Source organism: Phalacrocorax aristotelis, chromosome 10, assembly GCF_949628215.1.
Source record: "Phalacrocorax aristotelis chromosome 10, bGulAri2.1, whole genome shotgun sequence".
Lineage (NCBI taxonomy): Eukaryota > Metazoa > Chordata > Aves > Suliformes > Phalacrocoracidae > Phalacrocorax > Phalacrocorax aristotelis.
This window is the reverse complement of record NC_134285.1, coordinates 1,763,239-1,783,912: the sequence shown is the minus strand read 5'-3', so window position 1 is coordinate 1,783,912 and position 20,674 is coordinate 1,763,239. Positions and strand designations below refer to the sequence as shown.

Sequence of the window (20,674 nt, the reverse complement as noted above, 5' to 3'; positions counted from 1 at the left end):
CCCCCCCCCAAATATTTGCTTCTCTAAATCAGTCATCTTTTGAAGGAGCCCTTCTTTTTTCACGGTATGCACGTTGCTGCCCGTGCCTGCACAGCCAAACCCCCGGCAGCACCCTGGTCTGTGCGGGGCAGAGCGTGCCCGTGCGCCACCGAGCTAAAAGGCGCATCTGCCGATGCATGGCAGAGGGCAAAGACCTGTTTGTAAATACCACCTTTCTCATACAAGACTGGCCCATGGTAGTTGCATGGGGGAGGGAAAAAAGGCCATGTAGGTTTGAATGCAGATCAAAAGAAATCATGTGTGCAAAGCTGTACTGGTAAGATTTGAAAAATCTTAATCTCTGCTTAGTCCATGGAAACTGCTCATGGTTAAAGCACTTATATTTCTGACATCTTGTAGTTCAGTAGTAATTATTCAGTTCCTGTACATTTAACTTGGAAAAAAAAAATCAATAAAGTCTAAGGCTGTCAGCTGCATTGTAAAAACATAATGTACACTGTAATGTCAGTAATAAACTTCATTTTCCCATGTACCGAGTACTTATTTGCTCGTTCCTCATCTGTTTGGTAGGGAACTTCAGAGCGGAATTACAGCCTTCTTTAGCACATTATAAACTTTGCTTCCTCCCTTGCCTGTTTAAAGAGTAGCTGAAATTGTTCCTTTGAAGCTCTACAATGAAGTCAGCACTGCCCTTTCTTTGAAGAACAAAACACAGACGGTGCTGGTGTCCCTTGTCAGCTTCTGCGGCACACACTAGCCTGGCTCCTGTGGCCGCTGTAACCCTTGCTGCCACACAGAGAACCGAGCGATGCTGGCTTGTCTCCCGCCTGCCCCTACTCTGCATTACCCCCCGCTCTTCTACCAGGACCCAAAGGGCACTTGTCCAGGCAGCAGCCTCCTCTCATCCTGGCTCGTGAAGTCTTCGGTTGTACCTTATTCACAGCAGCCCCCGTCGCTGCCTGGGCTAGGCGGGCGCCTTGGCAGGTCGCGTGCTGCCTGCTCTGCACTGGTTGCTATGGTCTCACGCTCTGGTGAGGTCGCCTCCCGCTGCCCTGTGTTGCACAGATGCCAGCAAACCTCATGGGTGGAAAAAAACAACCAACCCCACCACCTTTATTAAATGCGTATTTACAAGCAGCAACAAGTCCCCTAAGACAAAGCATTTCTCTCCAGCTAATCCTGACGCGGCACAGCCTGCTGCTCTGCCGGGACATGCTCAGGCCCTCACACGGGGGCTGGAGCCTTTAGCAGTGCTGCTAAGGACTGCTGCACTTTGAAAGACCCTTTTTTCCTCTCGAGCTCAGCCATTGCCAGCGGCTGCTCCCTCCCCAGAGATGCTGAGCTGGCTGCAGCAGTCTCCTGTTTCCCTGCAGTCACACAGCCAGCCCCGTGCAAAGCACAGCTTTACTAGGGCTCAGCTCTGGGCTGCTGCTGAGCCGAGGCAGCTTTGTTGCTCTACAAAGACTGGATGATCCCTCAGCGTGTCTTAGCAGCTGGGCAAATGTCTTGATTGAGGCACTCATTGCAGCGAGGATTCACAGGCAGGCAGGTCTGCTGGCCGAAGCCCACGAAGAGCCAGTTTATCTCCCTCCAAAGATCCCTGCAGTGAGAAGAAAAACATGAGCCTTCCGATACAGCTGCTTGGAGGGGTTAAAGAACAGCCCGTGCTTTTAAATGGATCCCTTTCACCCACTGCCTGTTCCTCTTGGCTTCCCAAGGCGCCTGGAGGCGGGTCCCAGCTTCCTACGAAGAACAGTCCTCCTAACCTTTCCTGATCCCCCTGAACTGGGGTGGGGAGCAGAGGACAGACACACATGGTGTCTGTGGTCATTCTCTTGTGCTAAGGCATGTGCCAGATATGGCGCTGCAACAGAGTACCTGTCAGCCAGCATGTGATACTGAAGCTTCAGCATCAATGAAGGCCAGAATCCAGCCATGGTCTGATCTTGCTGTGGCTGTTACGCTCAGCAAGGTCCTGTGTAGAAAAGCACCTGGCTTGGGTCACGGTAAACCGGTCCAGGCACGAATCAGGCACCAGGACCTCCAGACCTGCACTAGTGGTGACTGATATACCTGATAGGCATGAAACAGCCAGCTGAGAGGCTGCTGGTGCAGCTCTCTGGGAGAGGAGAAGCACCTGCAGACTCGTCCCCCATAAAGAGGAGGGACCCAAAGCGCAGTCACTGGAAGTGCTGTAAGCAGGACTGTGTGCAGACATGGCTCCTGCAGCTAACTCGAGGGGCTTGGTGTGGAGGAAGGAGGCTGGGGTCTTGGGCCTCACCTGGGCAGCCAGTCCTCCAGTGCTACCCGAGTTTCCTCGGGGTATCGGGTCTCCTTCTTCACCCACTTCAGCCTGTTTGTGATCCTGTGCACGTGGGTGTCCACAGCTAGGAAGGGAGAGCCCAGAGTTTAGGTGGGGGCAGACGCACCTGAACGGAGAGAGCACAGCCAAAAGCTGCCTGTCACAGCGCACCAGGTACAGCACCCTGCACGGGCTTCCTCCAGGGGCCGGCAGGACCAGGCAGGTGAAGCAGGAGGGGAGGCTCACCTGCAGAACAAAGGTGCTGCTTCCTTCCTAGGCCCAGAGCCAAAAGCAAGATGGGATAGATAGCTCACGCCACGCAGCTAGCGACACACTCGCACAATCTGACCCAGCCTCTCTTCAAAGGTTTGCATGCTCTGATCTAGCAGGCACAGGGCAGCCCGTCCCCAGTTCTCTTCCTCCCTGTTTCAGCTGATGTTACGCAAGTTGCAATCTCTGCCCCTTAGTTTACCCAGATGGAAAACACATTTCATAATACCCACCAACACAAGAGGGTTTGTGAGGCTTAAATGAATGTTTATAAAGTGCTTTGAGCTAAAAAGCTCTGAATGCAAAGTATATTATTGTTAGATCAGTAGCGATAAACCTGTCTCTATGGCTAATTGGGCAAAACCCAGGAAATTGCTGTAAACAGGAAGACTTAGTCTTGCCTCCTAAATCAAAACCAAGCACACAATTATTTGGAAAATAGTTGGCTAGTTTGGCTCCCTCTAGACTCCCCTCCCCCACAGCAGGGAGAGAACAACAGACCCCAAAGCGCCGTCGACTCGAGCGCAAGAGCCACATTTCGTACAGCTGACGGTCACCAGCGGGGCGGCGGGAGTCAGCTGCCGCCCGCGCTGACCTTGGGCTGCGTGCTCGCCGCGGCAGCAGTCATTCATCAGGTGGCACCACTCCTAGCTTTCCCAGGGCTCCTCTATTAAGTAGCAAATACACTTGGAATATTAATCTGTCCCCAGGGGCCCCCTGGGCCGGGCAGCCCGCCGGGACGCCGCAACTGATTGTCCAGCCCCATCTGCCGGCTGCTGCGGGGAGCTCTGCTGCCAGCCACGCTCCCCTCCGTTCTCCCCAAACAAACATCATGGTCCCCAAAGGAGCATCGTGCAGGAGCGAACCTGCCCAGGGTCTGGCCGGGGCCCACCGCCGTCGCAGACTTCCTCCCAGCCCATCACTGCTAACGCACACGGCTCCACGGGTACGGCTATGCGCTCTCCTACGCTCTCTGTTCAATAAGCACGGCAAATAAACAAATGCACCTGCGGTCACCTATTACCCAGCTGCAGGAACGAAAGCAGATCAGAAATTCTATAGCTACAGATTGCCTGAGATCATTTCTTTCTAAGACCCATCATGAATTACCGATTTCAAATGGTAACTTTGACTAAGCCTTGCTTCTGCCCTCTCATGGCTTGCCAAAGAAAAATCCCAAATGAGATTTGTTTAAACGGAAGCAACCCTGGGAAAAAATAACGTCAGACTATCCGAAAAGTATCCTGAAATCACAAAATAATCTCCATCTCTCTTTCACTTGACACCAAAGAGATTTCAAAGCATTATTCTGCTAGCACATCTTTCTGGATGCCTACCCAATTCGGCAATACTTGCACTGCCTACCAGCATCCAAGAGGAGGAACGGACTGCCCTTGGAGATTTTTGCTATCAAATTTGGGGCAAAACAGTAGCTGGATCCACGCTTAAGTCCTCTAGCAACTCATCAGCTGTGAGCGGTCGAGGCTCACATCCCTCACCCACCCAAATACTCTGCAGATGACTATACCGAAGTGATGCTATCAGGCTCCCGGGGCAGGCAGTTTACCCAGCTGAGATGCTTCCCCTCTGCCCAGAGAATGGATCAGGCAGGATTTAGGAGGGGAGTGGGGAAAACATGGTCCAACCTACCTATCCCGGACACACTGTCCCAGGCAATGTTCATGGCAAGGTGGGCCATTTTGGGCCCAACTCCTGGCAGCTGCACCAGCTCCTCCACAGTTCTCGGTATGTCGCCCCCGTACTTCTGCTTCAGGATGGCTGTTGTCTGCTTTATGTACTTCACCTTGTTCTGGAAAACCAAGGGAAAAAGGCAGAAAATCCAAGTTGCCCTCCAATACAGGGAAAAGAGACAAACAGCTCAGAGAACAAACCGTTCCCGAGCGTATGTTACATACGAGGCCACACACTGGAGTTTACAGAGGAGAGGCAGAGGTCTTTGACTTCTTGAAAGCAAAACACTGAGACCTGAGCAGCTGTAACGTCCCCTGCACACTCCAGGCACTGCAGCAAACAATCTTGCTGTGAATACAAATTGCTAAAACTGGTGTAAAATACAGCCTTCAGCTTTATCCCAGGGGAAAGATCACCGCGGGGCACGGCACGCAGGCTGAATGGGGGTGCGTCTCTCAGGAGCAGGGCTGGTTCGCACCCACCTCCTGCCTTCATCACTTGCTGGCAGCTCAGCGACTGGCCATGAGTACAGCCCACAAAGGACAAGCCTGCACCCGCCCTGCGCTCCTCTCCTGGGCCCCTGACCTGCGTGGAAGCGGAGGACGGTAGAGGGTGTTCCTCCGCACGCACGTTGGGTGCTGCCACGATCCTGCACTCACCCTCCAGAATCCTACAGGGTAAATGATCTGCCCAAGCGTCGCATCATCCATCTGCAAAATAGTGTCGACCGTGAGGCCATGCTGCCTCAGGCGCAGCATGGCGGCTGATGTCACTTGGTCCTTGGTCTGGCTGGAAAGCATCAGCGACAGCAGAACTTGGTAGCGCATAACCTGGGGAAAAGGAGACAGTGAGACACGCCACGATCTCCGGCCGCCTCGGGGGCTCGGTTCTACCACCCGTCACCATCTTCAGTCCAGTGCACAGCATGGACCTACCTTCTTTCAGCCACATCAGCCTACAAGAGCCTGGAAGGCTGCAACAGAAATAATCCATAACCTTTTACTTCTACCACACAATAAAGGAAGAAGAGAAACACCTTCGATCCAAGCAGTCAGCATGTGTAAAAGGGCAGAGAGCAGCTACCGCCTGCTGGGATCTCCCATCCAAGGGTGCCAATGCTTATCTACAAAGGGTCAGAGAAAGCTTCTCCTGATGAGGGGATTCTCAGGGGACCCCACAGGACGCAGAAGTACAAACGCCCAATGATTTTTCATGCAGCTTCTGCTCTAAAGGAGCTTTTGAAAATCCTGTCCCTTTCCCACTAGGCTTCAGTAGGAACTGGGTGTCTGGCTCCAGTGAGCTCCTTATGAAACCAAATCTAAAGAACTGGGATCACAGAGGCTGGGAGATGAAGCACAAAACCCACAAATTCCTCCGATGCTGTCATGCAGGGTTTAGCCCATACTATTCACCTCCTGTTTTTCAATTGATTTTTCCCCAGATCAATTCTGTCCCCACCAGAACAAGGATGATGCAAACTAACCTGGACCGAGCCAGTATAACGTGCAGTACGAACCTTCCTTCAGCTCTCTTACAAACAAAGTTTACAAAACTGCAGGTGCACCAGGAAAAAATCTCCGAGTGCACGGAAATTGTGTGCTGAGGGTTACAACAACCACTTTTTCTTGGAAGCAACAACCCTGCTTCCCTAGGGAAGAAAAGTTATTTCTGTACCGGGTACCGTGGCCCCCCCCCGGCCCCAGAGCTGCGCTTGGCGCCAGCCCACGTGGCTGCGGAGCGTGTGACACTGTCTGAACCCAGAGTCAAAGCTAACCGTTTTCCCCAGGGACCCAAGCCCAAGACACGACACCAGCAACAAGGACAGCGCTACATGTGCTGAAGCTGTGCAGCTGTGTCTTCGAGACCCCTCCCTCAGAGCCCGGCAGGTCACTGTGGAGCACACGACTCCCACCCCGCTGCTCCGCTGAGCCTGCCTGCGGGTTACCTCCGGGTTCCCGCACCAGCGCTGCGTGCGGGGAGCGCAGCCTTGCATCCCTGGGTCCCCGCGCTGCGCCGCGGCCTCGCTCCGCTTTGTTTTTTGTACTGATGCAAATGGTCCCCTCAGAGGGAGGTGTCATCTGGGGCCTTTGATTGTCTTCCCAGGCCTGGGGAGCACAGTGCCGTCCCAGTACGGCTCTTCCTTTCAACCAGTATCCCCTTGAAAGTGGGCCACAAGAGGGGAGGAAGACAACCTACACTTATGTGCTGCTCTGAAGAGCATAAAAGCAGCCTGGAACGTTTCTTTGCGGATCCCCTCGCCTTTTCTCTGTACTGATTTTCCTCTGTATTACAGAGCCATCTTGCTAGATACTTTCCTTGGACTCCTACAGAGATTTTTAAGAAAAAAGGGACATGCTTTCACACCCTGCCAGCCTGCCCCAGAAGACAGCACTGCCACGATACACTCTCAGGGTCCAAAATCATCCTACTTTTGCCTCAGCTCCTGCACTTGGTTCGGCCTGCTAACTCTTCCGGCAGCATTTTAAGCAGAGGACCAGGGCCTTTCACAGCTGTGTTTGCTAGTTGGTCTCTAATGCCCAGCATGGGCTGAATATGAGCAGGAAACACCTCACAAAACACCCACTGACATTCCACAGGGACCGTCTGAAGCCAACGAGCCCAGTATGGGAGCCTCCTGACTCTCTTCCTCCAGCAGGATGAACGGTTCCTCTCATATGCATGCTTGTGCAGTAACCTCACATGGGACCAATCCCAGCCTAGAGTCCTGATATGCCTTACGTTTATTTTTCTGTTCTGGAGATATCCCAAACGGGACATATCCAGGGGCAACATGAGGATGAGGAAGGCCAGAGGGCTGCAAAGGTGAGGCTGTATTTTCCTGCACCTGCCTGATGGAGCAGGGTGTTTGTTACCTGTGGAGGTGCGCTGCTGTCATAACACTTCTCCACTCCCATCTCATCGACGGGAGCGTCTCTGTTCCTCCTCATCTCCCGGATGCGCTCCAGCTGCAGCCGCCAGTCCCGCGGCTCCCAGCGTGGTCTCTGGGGCTCAGACGTCGCCTGCTCCACACCATCCCCCTGCCCAGCATCGTAGGCAATGGCGATGCTCTTCCTCCTCCTGCTGTGCCTCGGGACGCTGGCTGTGCTGTGGACCTGGCTCGCTGCAAGAGATGGGAGAGGGATTTTCAGGGCTGAGGCCAGGGGAAAGTAGCCTTCACCTCCCACCAGAGCCCAGCGTCAGCCCCGCGTGCTGGCGACCACCCGTGGGACCATGACAAGTGGGACCCTGACAAGGACTGAGCTCGCCTTCCCCATAGTCCCAAACCAGCAGAGACACCTCCATCCACCCAGCTGTATCTGGAGCCAGCCGTGGGGCGAGGAGCGGCTGGGAAGGACCGGGGGGAACAAGTGACAACAGTCGGGGGCACATGTCGCACAACGGGGACGCGTGTCCCGCACACACGGGGGAGGACAAGATGCGTCCCTAGGCCCACAGGCAGGACAGCCACCACATTCCGGGCTGCGAGGGGGACGTGACAAGGACACCGTGCCCCTGAGCCCCCGGCCCGGCCCGGCCCGGCCCGGCCCGGCCCGGCCCGGCTAGGCTGGGCTTGGCTCTCACCCCTGGCTTGCAGGCCCCCCCCTTCCCGTGCGAAGGCCGGGCTGGGCCCGGCCCGCACACGACCCCACCAACCCCGAGGAACACCGATCACTGCCCCCGTACCTCCGGCCGCCCCCCGGGCCCTACCGAGCCGCCGGGCCGCCGCCCGCCCCCCGCCCCCGGCGGCGGGGAGGGCCGCGCACATGGCGGCGGTCCCCGGGCACTACCGGTCCCGGCGTGCCCCGCGGCGGGCGCGGGCGCCGGAAGAGGCGGGACTTCCGCTGGGGGCGGGGCGCGGGCCGGGGGGGGCCGGCGCGGAGCGGGGCGCGGGCCGGGGGCGGCGGGGCCGGGCCGGGCCGGGGGCGGCGGGTGAGTGAGGGGGGGAGGGAGGAAGGGAGCGGGGGGTGGGGGTCGGTGGGCGAACGGCCGTCCCCCCGTGTCCTGGGGATGCGGGGGTCTGGCGGGGCCTAGCGGGAGGCGGGGCCTTGCTGTGCCCCGGGGGGTGTGTGGGGCTGCCCCCGGCTGGGGAGGGGTGTCCCCCCCGGGTGTCCCCCCGTCAGGGACCGGGGTGTGTGGGGCTGCCCGTGGCCTGTCCCCCGTTGCGTGTCAGTAAGGGGTTGTGGCATGTACCGGGGCAGGGGGCTGTGGGCTGTGGTGTGTCCCCTGGTGATGTGGGGCTACGGGCTGTGGTGTGTCCCGTAGTGATGTGGGGCTGTGGGCTGTGGTGTGTCCCCTGGTGATGTGGGGCTGTGGGCTGTGGTGTGTCCCCTGGTGATGTGGGGCTGTGGGCTGTGGTGTGTCCCCTGGTGATGTGGGGCTGTGGGCTGTGGTGTGTCCCCTGGTGATGTGGGGCTGGGGGCTGTGTCCCCTGGTGATGTGGGGCTGTGGGCTGTGGTGTGTCCCCTGGTGATGTGGGGCTGTGTTGTGTCCCCTGGGGCAGTGGGCTGCAGGCTCTGGTGTGTCACTCGGGGGGCTGGGCTGGGCGCTCTGGTGTGTCCCTGGAGTGGTGGGCTGTGGTGTGTCCCCTGGTGATGTTGGGCAGGGGGCTGTGGCATGTCCCCTGGGAGCAAGGGGTTGCTGCCGCGTGTCCGTGAGTGCGGGGAAGGCGGTGGCGTGCCCGTGGGGGCATGGGGCGTAGTCGTGGGGGCTGCTGGGTTTGTGCGGGAGCGTGTGCCGAGGTCAGGGTGCTGGGGCTGCGCCAGCATGCCAGGAGCGGGTGTCCCCCTCTGAGTTGGGTGCGGGGCTCCCCGAGGGGCAGTGGGCTGGGGCTGGCTGGGGAGACAGTTTCTGAAGGATGTTGCTGTCGATGTGCTGTTGGTGTAATGGGTGTGCTTGTTCTCGCTCCCCCTCTTTCTCCTTGCCATGGCAGCATTTGGATGATCGAACACCTAGATTTGTAAGTCCTTCCTCACACCTGGCTGCTTTCAACATCTGCTTTACAGTGCCCTGTGCTTGTGCATTGCTTTTGGACTGGGAACGAGTGCTTCAGCTCGTGCCCGCCAAAAAGTAGGGGGTGTGTGTTTATACTTCAGAAATCAGCCCAGGGGTTTGAAAATGGTGGTTGCTCTGGGCGGGCTGTGGTGGTGCAGGGTGTTCAGAGCTCCCAGAGAAGGGTAACCCCGAGCTGCCCGTTCCATGGGTAGCTGCAGGACACGGGTGCTGGAGGCAGGAGCAGCTCAGGCTCCACACGCCTGAGGGCTCCTCGCTGTTTCGTCCTCAGCGCTGGGCTTCTCCTTTGTTTGAAACTGTTTGAGACACCAGAGCTGTTTGTGAAAGCCGTGTTGTGATGGCTGTTAGTGGTGGTTTCTTGCTTATTCCCCTTGGGTCTCCCTTAACAGAAACGCTGTTCTGTATTTGCAGGGGCTCCGCGCTGCTTGCTTGTCAGCAATGGCAAAGCCTCAGAGCAAAGATTCGGGACTGAAGGAGAAGTTCAGGAATCTCCTGGGGCTGGGAACATCCCGGGGAAGTTCAAAGTCATCGGAGGGCAAGCAAACAGAGTTTATCATCACTGCAGAAATACTCAAGGTGTGAGAACTGACTGTAGTGAAGGTGGGGACAGTGCCTGGATTACCTGAGCCGAGAGGGTCGGAAGGAGGTCTCGCTCATTCTCCTTTCAGCTTTGGCATTCTTCCCCTCTCCAGTCATGCCTTTTTATGTTATCTCTCAATTCATTCTCTAGTGAAATGGGTGTAAAACTCACCTACTTTGAAGTTATGGCATTTTAGTTATTCAGTGTTTGAATACACTGAATAACTAAAATGCCATAACTTCAAAGTAGGTGTCATCTTCTGTTGGGTTACAGGGTGTTTCCTTAAAATATGTTGGTTTTTTTATAGCCTGAGCTTGATGAAGTTTGTGTGGTGGCAGTTAGCTCAAGCTGGAAACTTTCTATTTTATGAAAACCTTACGGGTTTGTGACAATTTAAAAAAAAACCTGATTCCAGTAATAGTTACAGCAAGTCTGTAAGGAGAATAGTTGGCATGCAGGGAGGAAAACACATAAAAGGAAGGAGGAGACCATAATCCCCTCCCGTCTGTGCTGGAGCAGCCAAGCTCTTACCTGCTGGAAGGCTGGGGAGCCAGATGTGATGTCCCTCTGTTCTCTGCCCTTCTCCCGGGAACTGGGCGAGCGCCACAGCCAGTGTGTTTCTAACTTTTCTGAAGAAAATGAGATATTTTGCCCTGGAGGTGAAAAGCTGCTTGGCTCCCGATCTGTGAAAGTTCTAGTTTTGACAAATCATTTACTAATGGAAAAAAGTTTTTGGAGAAATTCCTGAAAAGCTCCCGTGATGACTAATGGTTAGCTCATTTTGGACAAATGCGTAATTTATTTGCCAGTGGCTCACAATCCCCTTTGAGAAGTGGGTGTTTCTAGTAAGATAAACTGTTAACTTATTTCTACATTTCTTTCCAGGAACTGAGCATAGAATGCGGGTTAAGTAATAGGATACGAGCGATCAGTCAAATTTGCGAAGTGGCAAAAACAAAAAAAATCGAAGAGGTGAGTTTCAAAGCGTTCAGTGAATATTGGAAGGATGAGTATTTAAGCAACAGCTTTTAACCTATCATAAGAGGCTTCTGTAGTTTAGACTGCCTTTTAAAATCGGTAATCCCACAAACTGTTTTGTGCCGTCCAAACCTGCGGAAGGGCGGCTCACGTGCCAAGGAAATTAGTCTTGTCCAGCCCCCCAATGGTGGAGCAGGGAGGACACAGCTGACAGGCCTCCTGAACTGAATGGAAGGAGGCTGCTGCGAGCATGCAGGCCGGTTCAGGACGGTTCACGGGAGATGATGTTAATCCTGTAGAAGAGGTGTTTGCTAGCTCCTTCCGTCTTGTTAATAAGCACCCTCAGATTGGTTTTAAACTCATCTTGTATTTGCGTGAAGGTTTCTGCACAAATGTTCACACTGAAGTAAGTGTGTGAGGGAAGAACTTCAGTTACTGGGGTGCAGGTTGTCATGTAGGATGGGATTTGTGTTTCATCTGAGCTCAGGACGGGCAGGTGAGAGTGTCCCTCAGAAAAGAGAACTCTGGACATGAAATCCCTGGAGATCTTGTTCGTTAACTCGCTATAATTAATGTCTGATTTACTGGGTAAAGATCCCAGAAGAAGCTTAAAGTTTCCTACTCTTGCCTGTCTCCTGTGATTGTTTTCAGCACGCAGTGGAAGCAATATGGAAAGTGGTAGCCGATATGCTCCAGCCAGAGCGCCCCGTTGAAGCCAGACATGCTGTTCTTCATCTGCTAAAGTCAATCGTTCAAGGACAGGTGAAAACAAACAAACTGTAGAAGAAACACTACACTTAAACTAGGGTTTGTGCAGAGTATGAGCGTGAAAAATACTGGGTGGCTCTTCTCTGCAACTTTCCACGGTTCTTGCTTTGGTTGTGTGGGAAGAGGAAGCATTTAAATTTAGGTCTTGGTCTGACCTCATAGCAAAACTCTTCATACAGCTTGTAGGAACCTTCTCTGTTCTGGGGCAATGCTCTTGAAAAAGAGGAAATACTTTGGGTTAAGTTCAGCCTAGTACAGCAAATTTTATGTGGTCTTTGCCCAGACCTGCTAGTCCTAGTCTGCAGCTGGTTTTAGTGTTTCAGCATGACAAGTATGCAAGAAGTTCTGTATGAGATACTTTTCTAGCCTGGCCAAGTTAAACATACTACGAATTCTTCAGCTTTAACAATGTGCCATACAAACGTACGAATGTATCATACCAAAGTTCTAGTTTTCAGTATTCTGAAAAAGTAGGGGTAGGTGCTTAGTAAAGAATAGGCATTGATTCTGGTTTGTCGGCTTGGGTTTTTTTCAAATGCTATACGGGCAGTGCTGTCAGCTGCAGTTTCCATGGATTACTTTGTGTATTGGGTGTCTATGTGTTGCTGGACAAAATGCCTCCAGCCCTGAGTGCTGCTGTAACAGGTTGAGAAGACCTGAGCCGTTGTCAGGAGCCAGTAGAGGTTGGGGGAGACTTTCATAGCCCGTAGGAAAGGAAAATCATTTCAGGCATGAAGATCACTGTTACAGACCTTGAGAAGGTCCAGGCCTTAACTGTCTTTTTTCATTAGTGACACTGTTATTCCCCTCCCCTCTTTTTTTTTTTTTAAGGGTGAGAGATTAGGGATCCTCAGAGCACATATTTTTAAGGTTATTAAGGACTATCCCTCCAATGAAGACTTGCATGAACGGCTTGAAGTGTTCAAGGCTCTAACGGAGAATGGACGATACATCACCTACTTAGAGGAAGAGTTAGGTGAGTGTTGTCTCTACCCCACTTCCCTTTGGTGGGAATAAGTGATACGAGCCCAGGGTAGTGGTAATGCGTCTGGGTAGAAAGCATATTGTAACAGTTTGTCTTTCTTCTTTAGCTGACTTTGTACTGCAGTGGATGGATGTTGGTTTGTCTTCCGAGTTCCTTCTTGTTTTAGTGAACCTGGTGAAATTCAATAGCTGCTATCTGGAAGACTATGTAGCTGACATGGTCCAGTAAGTTGGGTTTTTTTTTTAACTCCTCTGTGCTTATTCTTGGTAAGTGATAGGAGAAAATTGCAGATCAATATACAGATAGGTGGAATCTTTTTCCTCCAATCTGGATCTGTGTCATTCCTGGTCATACGTGACATTTCTGACAAACACTAGATTTTCAGTTCCTACAGGGTTCAGATCTGGTTTAGTTTAGCTGCGTGTGCTTTCCCCATTTCATGGGATGGACCCGACTGCATTGCTTAGTCTCACAAAGGGTCTCTGCTGTTGCATTAGGGTGGGTCACATTTAAGTGCAACTTTAAGCTAACTTTATAAAAGAGGTTGTAGTGTTGAGTGTCTCTAGGAGTGTTATCAACAGTTGGGAATGATGAGTGAAATAATGTGCCAGTTTACGTCTGTTTTTGCTCTTTGTAATTTGCCTAAAATCATGTTAAGCAAACAATTGTAAAGAAATGTTCTTTCCTAACAGCAAGATATGCCTCTTGTGCATTCAGACTTCGTCATCGGTGGACATAGAGGTCAGTAATTTGAGTCTCTCTTAGTACTTCAGAGTTCCTTGGAATTCTTTGAAACTGTAACTTTTACAAACAAAATCAGATGATCAGACTCTCAGTTTACTCTCTTCTTACAAGAGAGCTAATACAATGTTATGAAGTGTTTCTAAGCCATTGAATCTCGTACACCAATAATCATTTTATTCTAAGACAAACAGAGCACGGATAAATCTGATAAGTGATTCAGTTTTTCAGCAGTGCTTTTTATGGTTTACTTTCCATTTGCAATTAAATATATATATAAAAAAAGACACATCTGCATCCCTTTTCACTTCCAGAAGATTTCCTCATCTGCCAGGTTAGGATTTCACCTGCTTTATTCCTAGACAAGTGTATAACTGTTTTGTCTTTCTCTTTCCCCAAGATTTCCTTGCAAGTCCTAGACGCAGTTGTCTGCTATAACTGTCTGCCGTCAGAGAACCTGCCAGTATTTATCATCACTCTGTGCCGTACCATCAACGTGAAGGAGCTCTGCGAGCCGTGCTGGAAGGTCAGAACTTCCCTGTAGTTTTGTTTTTTGGTGAGGTCGCTGGTTTGGCCTCATGGATGCAGTGTCAGATGTGCCTGTGCACATTTGCCATAAATTTCAGTTTGTTTTCAAGCGTAAATTAGTAATTGTTTCAGGCATTAAGGGGTGGGCACATTGTTAGTGTAAGTCTTGTCCTGTCCACGGAATTTCCCCATAGTTTCCTCTCAGCTAATGTGACAGGCTGCCTTTTCTCTAGGGACATGGAAATGGCCGGACACATTTACTTACCATGAGTGGGCATGATCGGCCAGCTAACTGCGGGTTTCGGCTAATGGGTGTTTTAACAATTGGATATTTAAGTGTTCTCTTTGAATTTGCAGCTTATGCGCAACCTTCTGGGAACTCATTTGGGACACAGTGCCATCTACAACATGTGCCGGATCATGGAAGATAGGTAAGGAAGGTGTATCCAAGGAATTCAGTAGAGGTCCCGCTGAGATAGGCAGGGAGTCACTGACCTCAGTAGAACAAGCTGAAGGTTCTGGTGCTTGGAAATGAATTCCCTTCCTAGTTATGTTGCTGGAGTGCTCATTTTTTGGCTTCTCTGAATTTAATTTTCTTTTGTTTAAAGTTGTACTAAACAATCTTCTGGTTTTAATGTTTGTAAATTGCTGTGCAAGGTTCTGATGTCTAGCAGCTGGGGATTGCTGTTTTCACAGCGTATATTCCTATTGACTCCTGCATGCTAAAATAATTATAGCATGGTCTAAGACTTTCCTTCCTTCTGGTCTTAGAGCTTACATGGCGGATGCAGCGCTGCTGAGAGGAGCTGTGTTCTTTGTGGGGATGGCTCTGTGGGGTGCTCATCGCCTCAATTCACTCAAGAATTCCCCAACTTCAGTGCTGCCTTCATTCCTCAAGGTAGGATGGGATGCTGGAGGAACTTTTTACTCAGGTATACAGCTGGACCTGTACAAATTCAGAACAAAAATGTGGTCCCCTACACTAAAGAGATCTTTGTATGTCTGAAAGATGAGACGCAGCAGTTGGGTATGGGGTGAAGCATGGGGAGACAGTGAAACAACAGAGGATTAAAGTTTGAAACTGAGACCTCCTACTGGAATTATCTTTGTTGGCCAGAAAAGCAAAGTCTGAATTCTTTTCACCAAATATCTACATTGTGGGTTCTTTAGCTTAAAATATAAAAACAAAGCAAAAACTTTCACTCTTTCCAGCGTGTGGTACAAAAAGTAGAGGGGTGGTGTCTTCAGGGACAGCCTCGGAGCTCTCTTGAAATTTTCTCCTCCAAGTGCATCAAGCAGTAATTCCCAACTTTAACCTCGTGTCTGCCCTGTAAGATGGGCCTGTATTTGGCGTCTGACGTGCAGCTGTTCGCAGGAGTGCAGACCTGCCCTTCATAGAATGGTTCTTTGCTTTGCCCTTTGTGTGTATGGACCTGAATATATTTATCTCAGACCCTCAGGCTAAGTTCCTAATTAGGAAGGTGTGTTTCATTTGAATTTAAGAGGGTTTCTGATCACTGCTTTTCAACTGTTACCTGACTGAAATGCTTTGTATTCCAGGCCATGACATGTCCCAATGCAGTTGTGTCTTATGAGATAGTTCTGTCCATAACACGTCTAATAAAGAAGTACGGGAAGGAGCTGCAGGCTGTAACGTGGGATATCCTTTTGGACATCATGGAGCGATTACTGCAACAGCTGCAGGTAAGCAGTGAGCCTGCCTTGACGTGTTTTCGATCGAAAGACCTTGCTGTAAATATTTTTTGCAAATTGATCTCCTGTTCTTACACTCGGGTGAACTTTGAAGCTGAATGAAGGTTTAGCCCAGTTCTCAATACTGTGCTTCTCAACCGAGTTTTCTATTTGTATTTAAAACTAGCACTTTCTGGTAAGGTTAAAGTCTTTTAGGAATGTTTTTGTCTCTGTTTCAGAGTCTGGAGAGCCAAGAACTTAAGTCCATTGTACATGATCTCTTGACTACAGTAGAAGAACTCTGTGACCAGAATGAATTCCACGGCTCTGAAGAGAGATTTTTTGAGCTGGTGGAAAGATGTGCTGATCAGAGACCAGTAAGACTTTCCTTATATTGTCTTCCTTTGTTGCCATTTGAATCTGTTTTGTGTTACTCAGTCCAGTTGAAAGTTGGGAGTCCTAAAACAGCAAGTGGTCAGAAAATCACAGCAAGGACTTATATGACCCTTATTCCCAGGGTGGGGGTTGGGAGAATGGATATATTGTATTTGCTTATACACTAAAAAAAAAATTCTTGATCTTTCTGTGAAAGGAATCTTCTGTATTAAACTTGATAACATACAGAGCTCAATCCATTCATCCTGCCAAAGATGGCTGGATTCACAACCTGCAGATGTTAATGGAGAGATTCTTCAGGTATGAAATATTAACTTTGCAAATACAAGCCATTTCAAATGTTTCCTGCCACCTTTTCATGTTAGATAATTTTGTTTCCTGAACTTCTAATGTTAGTAAATAACTGCTAAGAAGTACAGTAGTTCCAGGGGCACAGTACATGAAAGGATTTTAACAGAAGAAAAAACTTCCCGCTGAGTTATTTATGCTTTTTTTCCCCACTGTTGTTTCCATCAGACAGTGCTCTTCCAGTTAGCGTAGGCCGTTAGGTGTTCCACTCCACAGCACTTCGTAGCTCTGACACCAAACAAGACCTTCCTGTTAAGCATCAGGATTGCATATGGTTATCCAGTATTGAAGTAATCTGTTTTTTGAATTGCTACTCTTAAAAGTATTCTTGTGCTCTAAAATATCAACATACAGCAATAACAAACTTCTGTCTCGTCTGTGAAATGCTGCCAAAGAGAAACTCTTCCTCGGTGCCATATGTTTGGTTTTAAATTTGCTCACCAGAGCACTTGTTCTTCTGACACGTGCTGCCTAGTTTGGCTTGGAGTGGGAAAACTGCAGTTACAAGTCTCCAGAAGTAGTAAAAGCTGAATTGGAATTCCAGTTTCCAGTTGTTCTTGAATCTGGTTTTGTATGTAGAGACATTAACTGAAGGCTTAGCTGATCTCTAACAGTACTGTTGTAACTCTTCAGAAGCTTCTTAGTTTATTTTAGTTTTACTTTCCTTTTCCCCTCTCCCCCTTCCCTAAATATCAGCAACTTTATTTTATTCATCTTGAATTTGCTCTTCCCGTTTTAGGAACGAAACTCGTAGTGCTGTTCGTATTAAAGTTCTGGATGTCTTGTCCTTTGTCCTGAGTATTAACAGACAGTTCTATGAGGTGTGTGTTTATCTGTTTCTGGTGATCACGTGGGAGATCTGAAGTGGGTGGGAAAGGCTTTGGCGAGGCGTATTTTGTGGTGTGCTTCAGGTTGTCTCTGCATCTGGGGAGGGCACAGAACTGTGCTTTAAATGTTGCGCACAATAGACATGTTTCTTTAGGATGCTTGTGGGAGGACTTGCCTTTTAATTGTCCTCACTTGGGTAGAGGTATGTGCAGCTTGCAGTGGGAGCTGCTGTGTTTTGAGGACATACCTGGTTGTGTATTTGCTTCCCCGTTTTAAGGCCAATAATTCCGTATTCGTTTTGTTTTGGAAGAAAGAAAAGTCAGTGTGAGGGAGTTTATTTAAAAGCTTTGTAAGAAGGTGAGGTCTGGATTATGATCCGATGCGAGCAGATTGACTCGTCTTGGTGCTTGCAGTTTAACTGCAATCCAAGACAGAAGCTGTCTGAGAGAGGAGCTATGGAAGAGCTCTGGGTATGTCTTCAGCTCCGTGGAACATACCCAGAGCGTCCGAGGACAAGAAGGGACAGAGGTGCCTCTTGGATTCCTTCAAGATTTGTGAAAATGTGATGCTGTTGCATGTTTCCTCTCTCTCAAAAAAACCCAAGCCCTAGGGATCCCTTGTCAACAGTCTATTTGAGCCTGGCCTATCAAGTCTGTAGGATAGATGAAAACCAAAGCGTTGAATCCAAGTTCAACAAGAGTCATAAATATTTGGAGGGATGGCATACAGCAATACTTAATTGGATGGAAGGGGAAAGATCAAGGAACCAAAGAGTTAGTTGAGGAATAAGCCTGATATCAGAATATCAGTGTCCTATTGTTTGTAATTATTTGTCTCTTTAACATGCTGATTGAACAACTGACAGCAAAGTGCCAAGGCTTATTAAGGTCTGTCCTCTTGCAGGAAGAGCTCATCAACTTGGTTGTGATCTCTCAGCTGGCTCACATTCCGGAGGATAAAGACCATCAAGTCCGAAAACTGGCCACTCAGCTACTCGTAGACCTGGCTGAAGGCTGCAACACACATCACTTTAACAGCTTGCTTGATATCATAGAAAAGGTGAGGCGGAGTTTGGTCAGTTGGCAGTAGCATCACCACGTCTCATGCCAGATCCTCTTACCGTGTCTGAGGAGACTAATCCATGGCTGTTGCCACTTCCACGGTTCAGTAGGCTATTGTACAAGTGCTGGGTTTTGGAGGATGTAAGCCTGAAGTGCAGGGCGGAAGGGAGCTTTCAAAACCCTACCCACACACATCCGAGCTACCTGACGGGGATTGCAGAACTTCCTGCACGGCTGACTTGCTGTAGTCTTTCCTGACCTTCCAGGATGGAAATAAAGAAAAGGGGTTTTGCAGATTTAAACCATGTATTGCTTTTACTTTTTAAAAGGTGGCTGCGCATTCTCTCTCATCTCCTTCTGAACTGGAAGAGAGGGACTTGCTATCATATTCGGCTTCTTTGGAGGATGTCAAGACAGCAGTTCTTGGACTCCTGATAATTCTTCAGGTAAATTCTGCAGATCATTAAACACGTCTTCTTCAGAATAGGCTTCTGCTGGACTTGGCATTTTAGGTAACCGTTCTTCCACTATTAAATATTCCAATTTTTGTCCACTTAGTATTTTAACTCTTGTTTCAGTCACTTCTTTTGCTTTTGGGTACTGTATGGCTGTTCGCCAAATGTTTTATTTTCTTCATTTCCATTGTTCAATGAACGTGAGTGCGTTTTCATGTGTGGGGGGCAGATGTGGTCATAAACTAGGAGAAGGGGAGTGGTTCATAACCTTGAATAGATCCACTGTGCTTGGGTAGCGTGTCCTGAGATACGGTTAAGCCGTTGCTAAGAGCTGGTTGTTCCAACCACTGCCCTTCTGGAGCGGGGCAGATTTGCCCTGGAGCCTTTGCAGAGGTTCTGTGCAGCGCCACCTGTTCATCTCACTTTCAGGAGCGAGTTTTTGCTGCGTTTTTCTTGAATTCTCAGTGCAGATACACATTTCTGAATAACAAGTGTCAGTCTGCCTTTTGATTTGTGTTCCCGTTCCTCTGCAGACAAAACTCTACAGCTTACCCTCCAGCCATGCAATGCGGGTGTACGAGATGCTGATTCACCACGTCCAACGCCATTATATATATGCGTACAGCCTTGCCGTTGCTAGCAGCATCAGGCTGCAGGTATGAGCAGGAACCTGTGCTTTCAGGTCAAAAGCTGCACGCTGCCTTTGGAATTCTTGGGTGGCAGGTGGGGAATGTGTGCTCTAGAGCTTGCCAGAGGTAGAATTAAATGTTTCTTGGCTAATGGGAGTGCGCACGTGTACTGTTAACACCAGAATTGATGCCTCCTACAGAACTAGCCACAGCATTGATTAAAAATCCCTTTGTATTGCAGGGGGGATGTGGGAGAGTATTCCACTGGCTTGGGTTTTGAGTGATTCCAGTGTCCTCTCTGATACAGGTATTTGATTTCCTGCTGATGCTTCGAGCTGACTCCCTCCACCGTCTTGGCCTTTCCAACAAGGATGGAGCAGTGAGGTTCAGCCCTTACTGTCTATGTGATTTTGTGTAAGTTTCTCACTGCATTCAGCAAAAGCTGTTTTCCAAACTGTTCGGTATTTCTGCACAGGCCTAATGGTTTGTCACTAGCAATCAGCAGTTTTTCTAAATCTTCCAAATCCTGATGAGTCAGCTGCTAGACAAGCCTATCATTACAGCCTGGGATTGTCTCAGCTGATAACTCGTTGGTGAATTTGTCTTACAAATAGTTTAGCTACAGAGCTCTCAATCTCAGATGTGAAATTTCTGTTCCTGCTCACAAAACTTAACAAAAATATTGGCCATCTCCTCCCAGAAACCAGTTTTCACATAAGGTTTGATTCAATGATTTGTACAATTCCAGCTATTTTTAATTTTATAGTTTGGTCTGAAGTTTTTTGTGTAACATGCCCCAAAAAGATATCTTTCTAAATTTGCTAGGGGCCTGGTTAGAAAAGTCCTTCACCTGACCAAACTGGCTCGCTGCTGTCCGTCTACTGGGCAATCCTGTGTTTTTTAATTGAAAATGCAATTTATATTGTTGTTTGGTCATTAAACTGGCTACCAAATAGGGTAGCATTGTAGGTCACGTAGGTCATTGTAGGCTTTTCTGATCTGGATTTTACGTTCCATGTGTTTTTCTCCCTTTCCGTGTTGTAGAGAAGCAGAGAAGAGGGCTTCTGAGAAAAAGCCTACTGGTACGCTCTCTCCGCCTTCGGGAAGTCCCGGTGTGCCTTCTCAGAATGCCACGATTCGGATAGGGCATCTGCCCTACTCAATGGTCTTTGGTGTCCTTCTGCAGTGTTTGAAGCAGGTACGTCCACTCTTAATGACAGTCATGTGAAAAATGCCAACTTAAACCAGCCGGCTAGAGAATTCTATCCCGGGGTATCTAAACAACACCTGAAAAGCAGTAAGTAAATCCTCCTTCCTGGGCAGAATCTGTGTGTAATTGTGCAGCTTTACAACCACCAGCGGGAGCACCAGTTCAGCTCTTCAGAAACTAAGCAGAGCTTTCATTTCACTC

The 20,674-nt window shown here is 49.6% G+C and overlaps 2 protein-coding genes across 12 annotated transcripts in view; one reads left to right on the top strand and one right to left on the bottom strand.

The window, feature by feature from the left end:
• Positions 1-1,085: 1,085 nt before the first annotated feature.
• On the bottom strand, positions 1,086-8,077 carry NTHL1 (nth like DNA glycosylase 1). 3 transcript variants are annotated; one of them, XR_012662435.1, is made up of 6 exons: positions 7,949-8,077; positions 7,138-7,385; positions 4,924-5,094; positions 4,223-4,382; positions 2,282-2,548; positions 1,086-1,600 (listed from the first exon to the last, which is right to left on the bottom strand). XR_012662435.1 is itself a non-coding variant. In XM_075104644.1 (6 exons), the coding sequence occupies exons 1-5, from the start codon at positions 8,028-8,030 to the stop codon at positions 2,463-2,465; spliced, it is 747 nt and encodes a 248-aa protein (XP_074960745.1). In that variant the 5' UTR covers positions 8,031-8,077; the 3' UTR covers positions 1,086-1,600; positions 2,430-2,462. The 3 variants fall into 3 exon arrangements, 2 of the variants coding, with proteins under 2 accessions (XP_074960745.1, XP_074960744.1); XM_075104644.1 differs by having other exon boundaries at positions 2,430-2,548; XM_075104643.1 differs by having other exon boundaries at positions 2,282-2,387.
• A 99-nt stretch (positions 8,078-8,176) lies between these two features.
• The window catches only part of TSC2 (TSC complex subunit 2), a 36,018-nt gene continuing 23,520 nt past the window's right edge, over positions 8,177-20,674 (top strand). For 3 of the 9 annotated variants that reach the window (XM_075104640.1, XM_075104635.1, XM_075104634.1), the window contains exons 1-19: positions 9,040-9,221; positions 9,686-9,850; positions 10,740-10,826; positions 11,484-11,594; positions 12,432-12,576; positions 12,692-12,809; positions 13,278-13,326; positions 13,727-13,852; positions 14,212-14,285; positions 14,626-14,752; positions 15,415-15,558; positions 15,786-15,923; positions 16,139-16,242; positions 17,030-17,111; positions 18,022-18,177; positions 18,509-18,625; positions 19,168-19,290; positions 19,571-19,677; positions 20,308-20,461. In XM_075104640.1, coding sequence (XP_074960741.1) covers positions 9,120-9,221; positions 9,686-9,850; positions 10,740-10,826; positions 11,484-11,594; positions 12,432-12,576; positions 12,692-12,809; positions 13,278-13,326; positions 13,727-13,852; positions 14,212-14,285; positions 14,626-14,752; positions 15,415-15,558; positions 15,786-15,923; positions 16,139-16,242; positions 17,030-17,111; positions 18,022-18,177; positions 18,509-18,625; positions 19,168-19,290; positions 19,571-19,677; positions 20,308-20,461 — 2,229 coding nt within the window. In that variant the 5' untranslated portion in view covers positions 9,040-9,119. Of the gene's footprint in view, positions 8,195-9,034; positions 9,222-9,685; positions 9,851-10,739; positions 10,827-11,483; positions 11,595-12,431; positions 12,577-12,691; positions 12,810-13,277; positions 13,327-13,726; positions 13,853-14,211; positions 14,286-14,625; positions 14,753-15,414; positions 15,559-15,785; positions 15,924-16,138; positions 16,243-17,029; positions 17,112-18,021; positions 18,178-18,508; positions 18,626-19,167; positions 19,291-19,570; positions 19,678-20,307; positions 20,462-20,674 lie in introns of those variants that run through there. The other 6 variants (XM_075104641.1, XM_075104638.1, XM_075104636.1 and 3 more) reach the window with 4 other exon arrangements.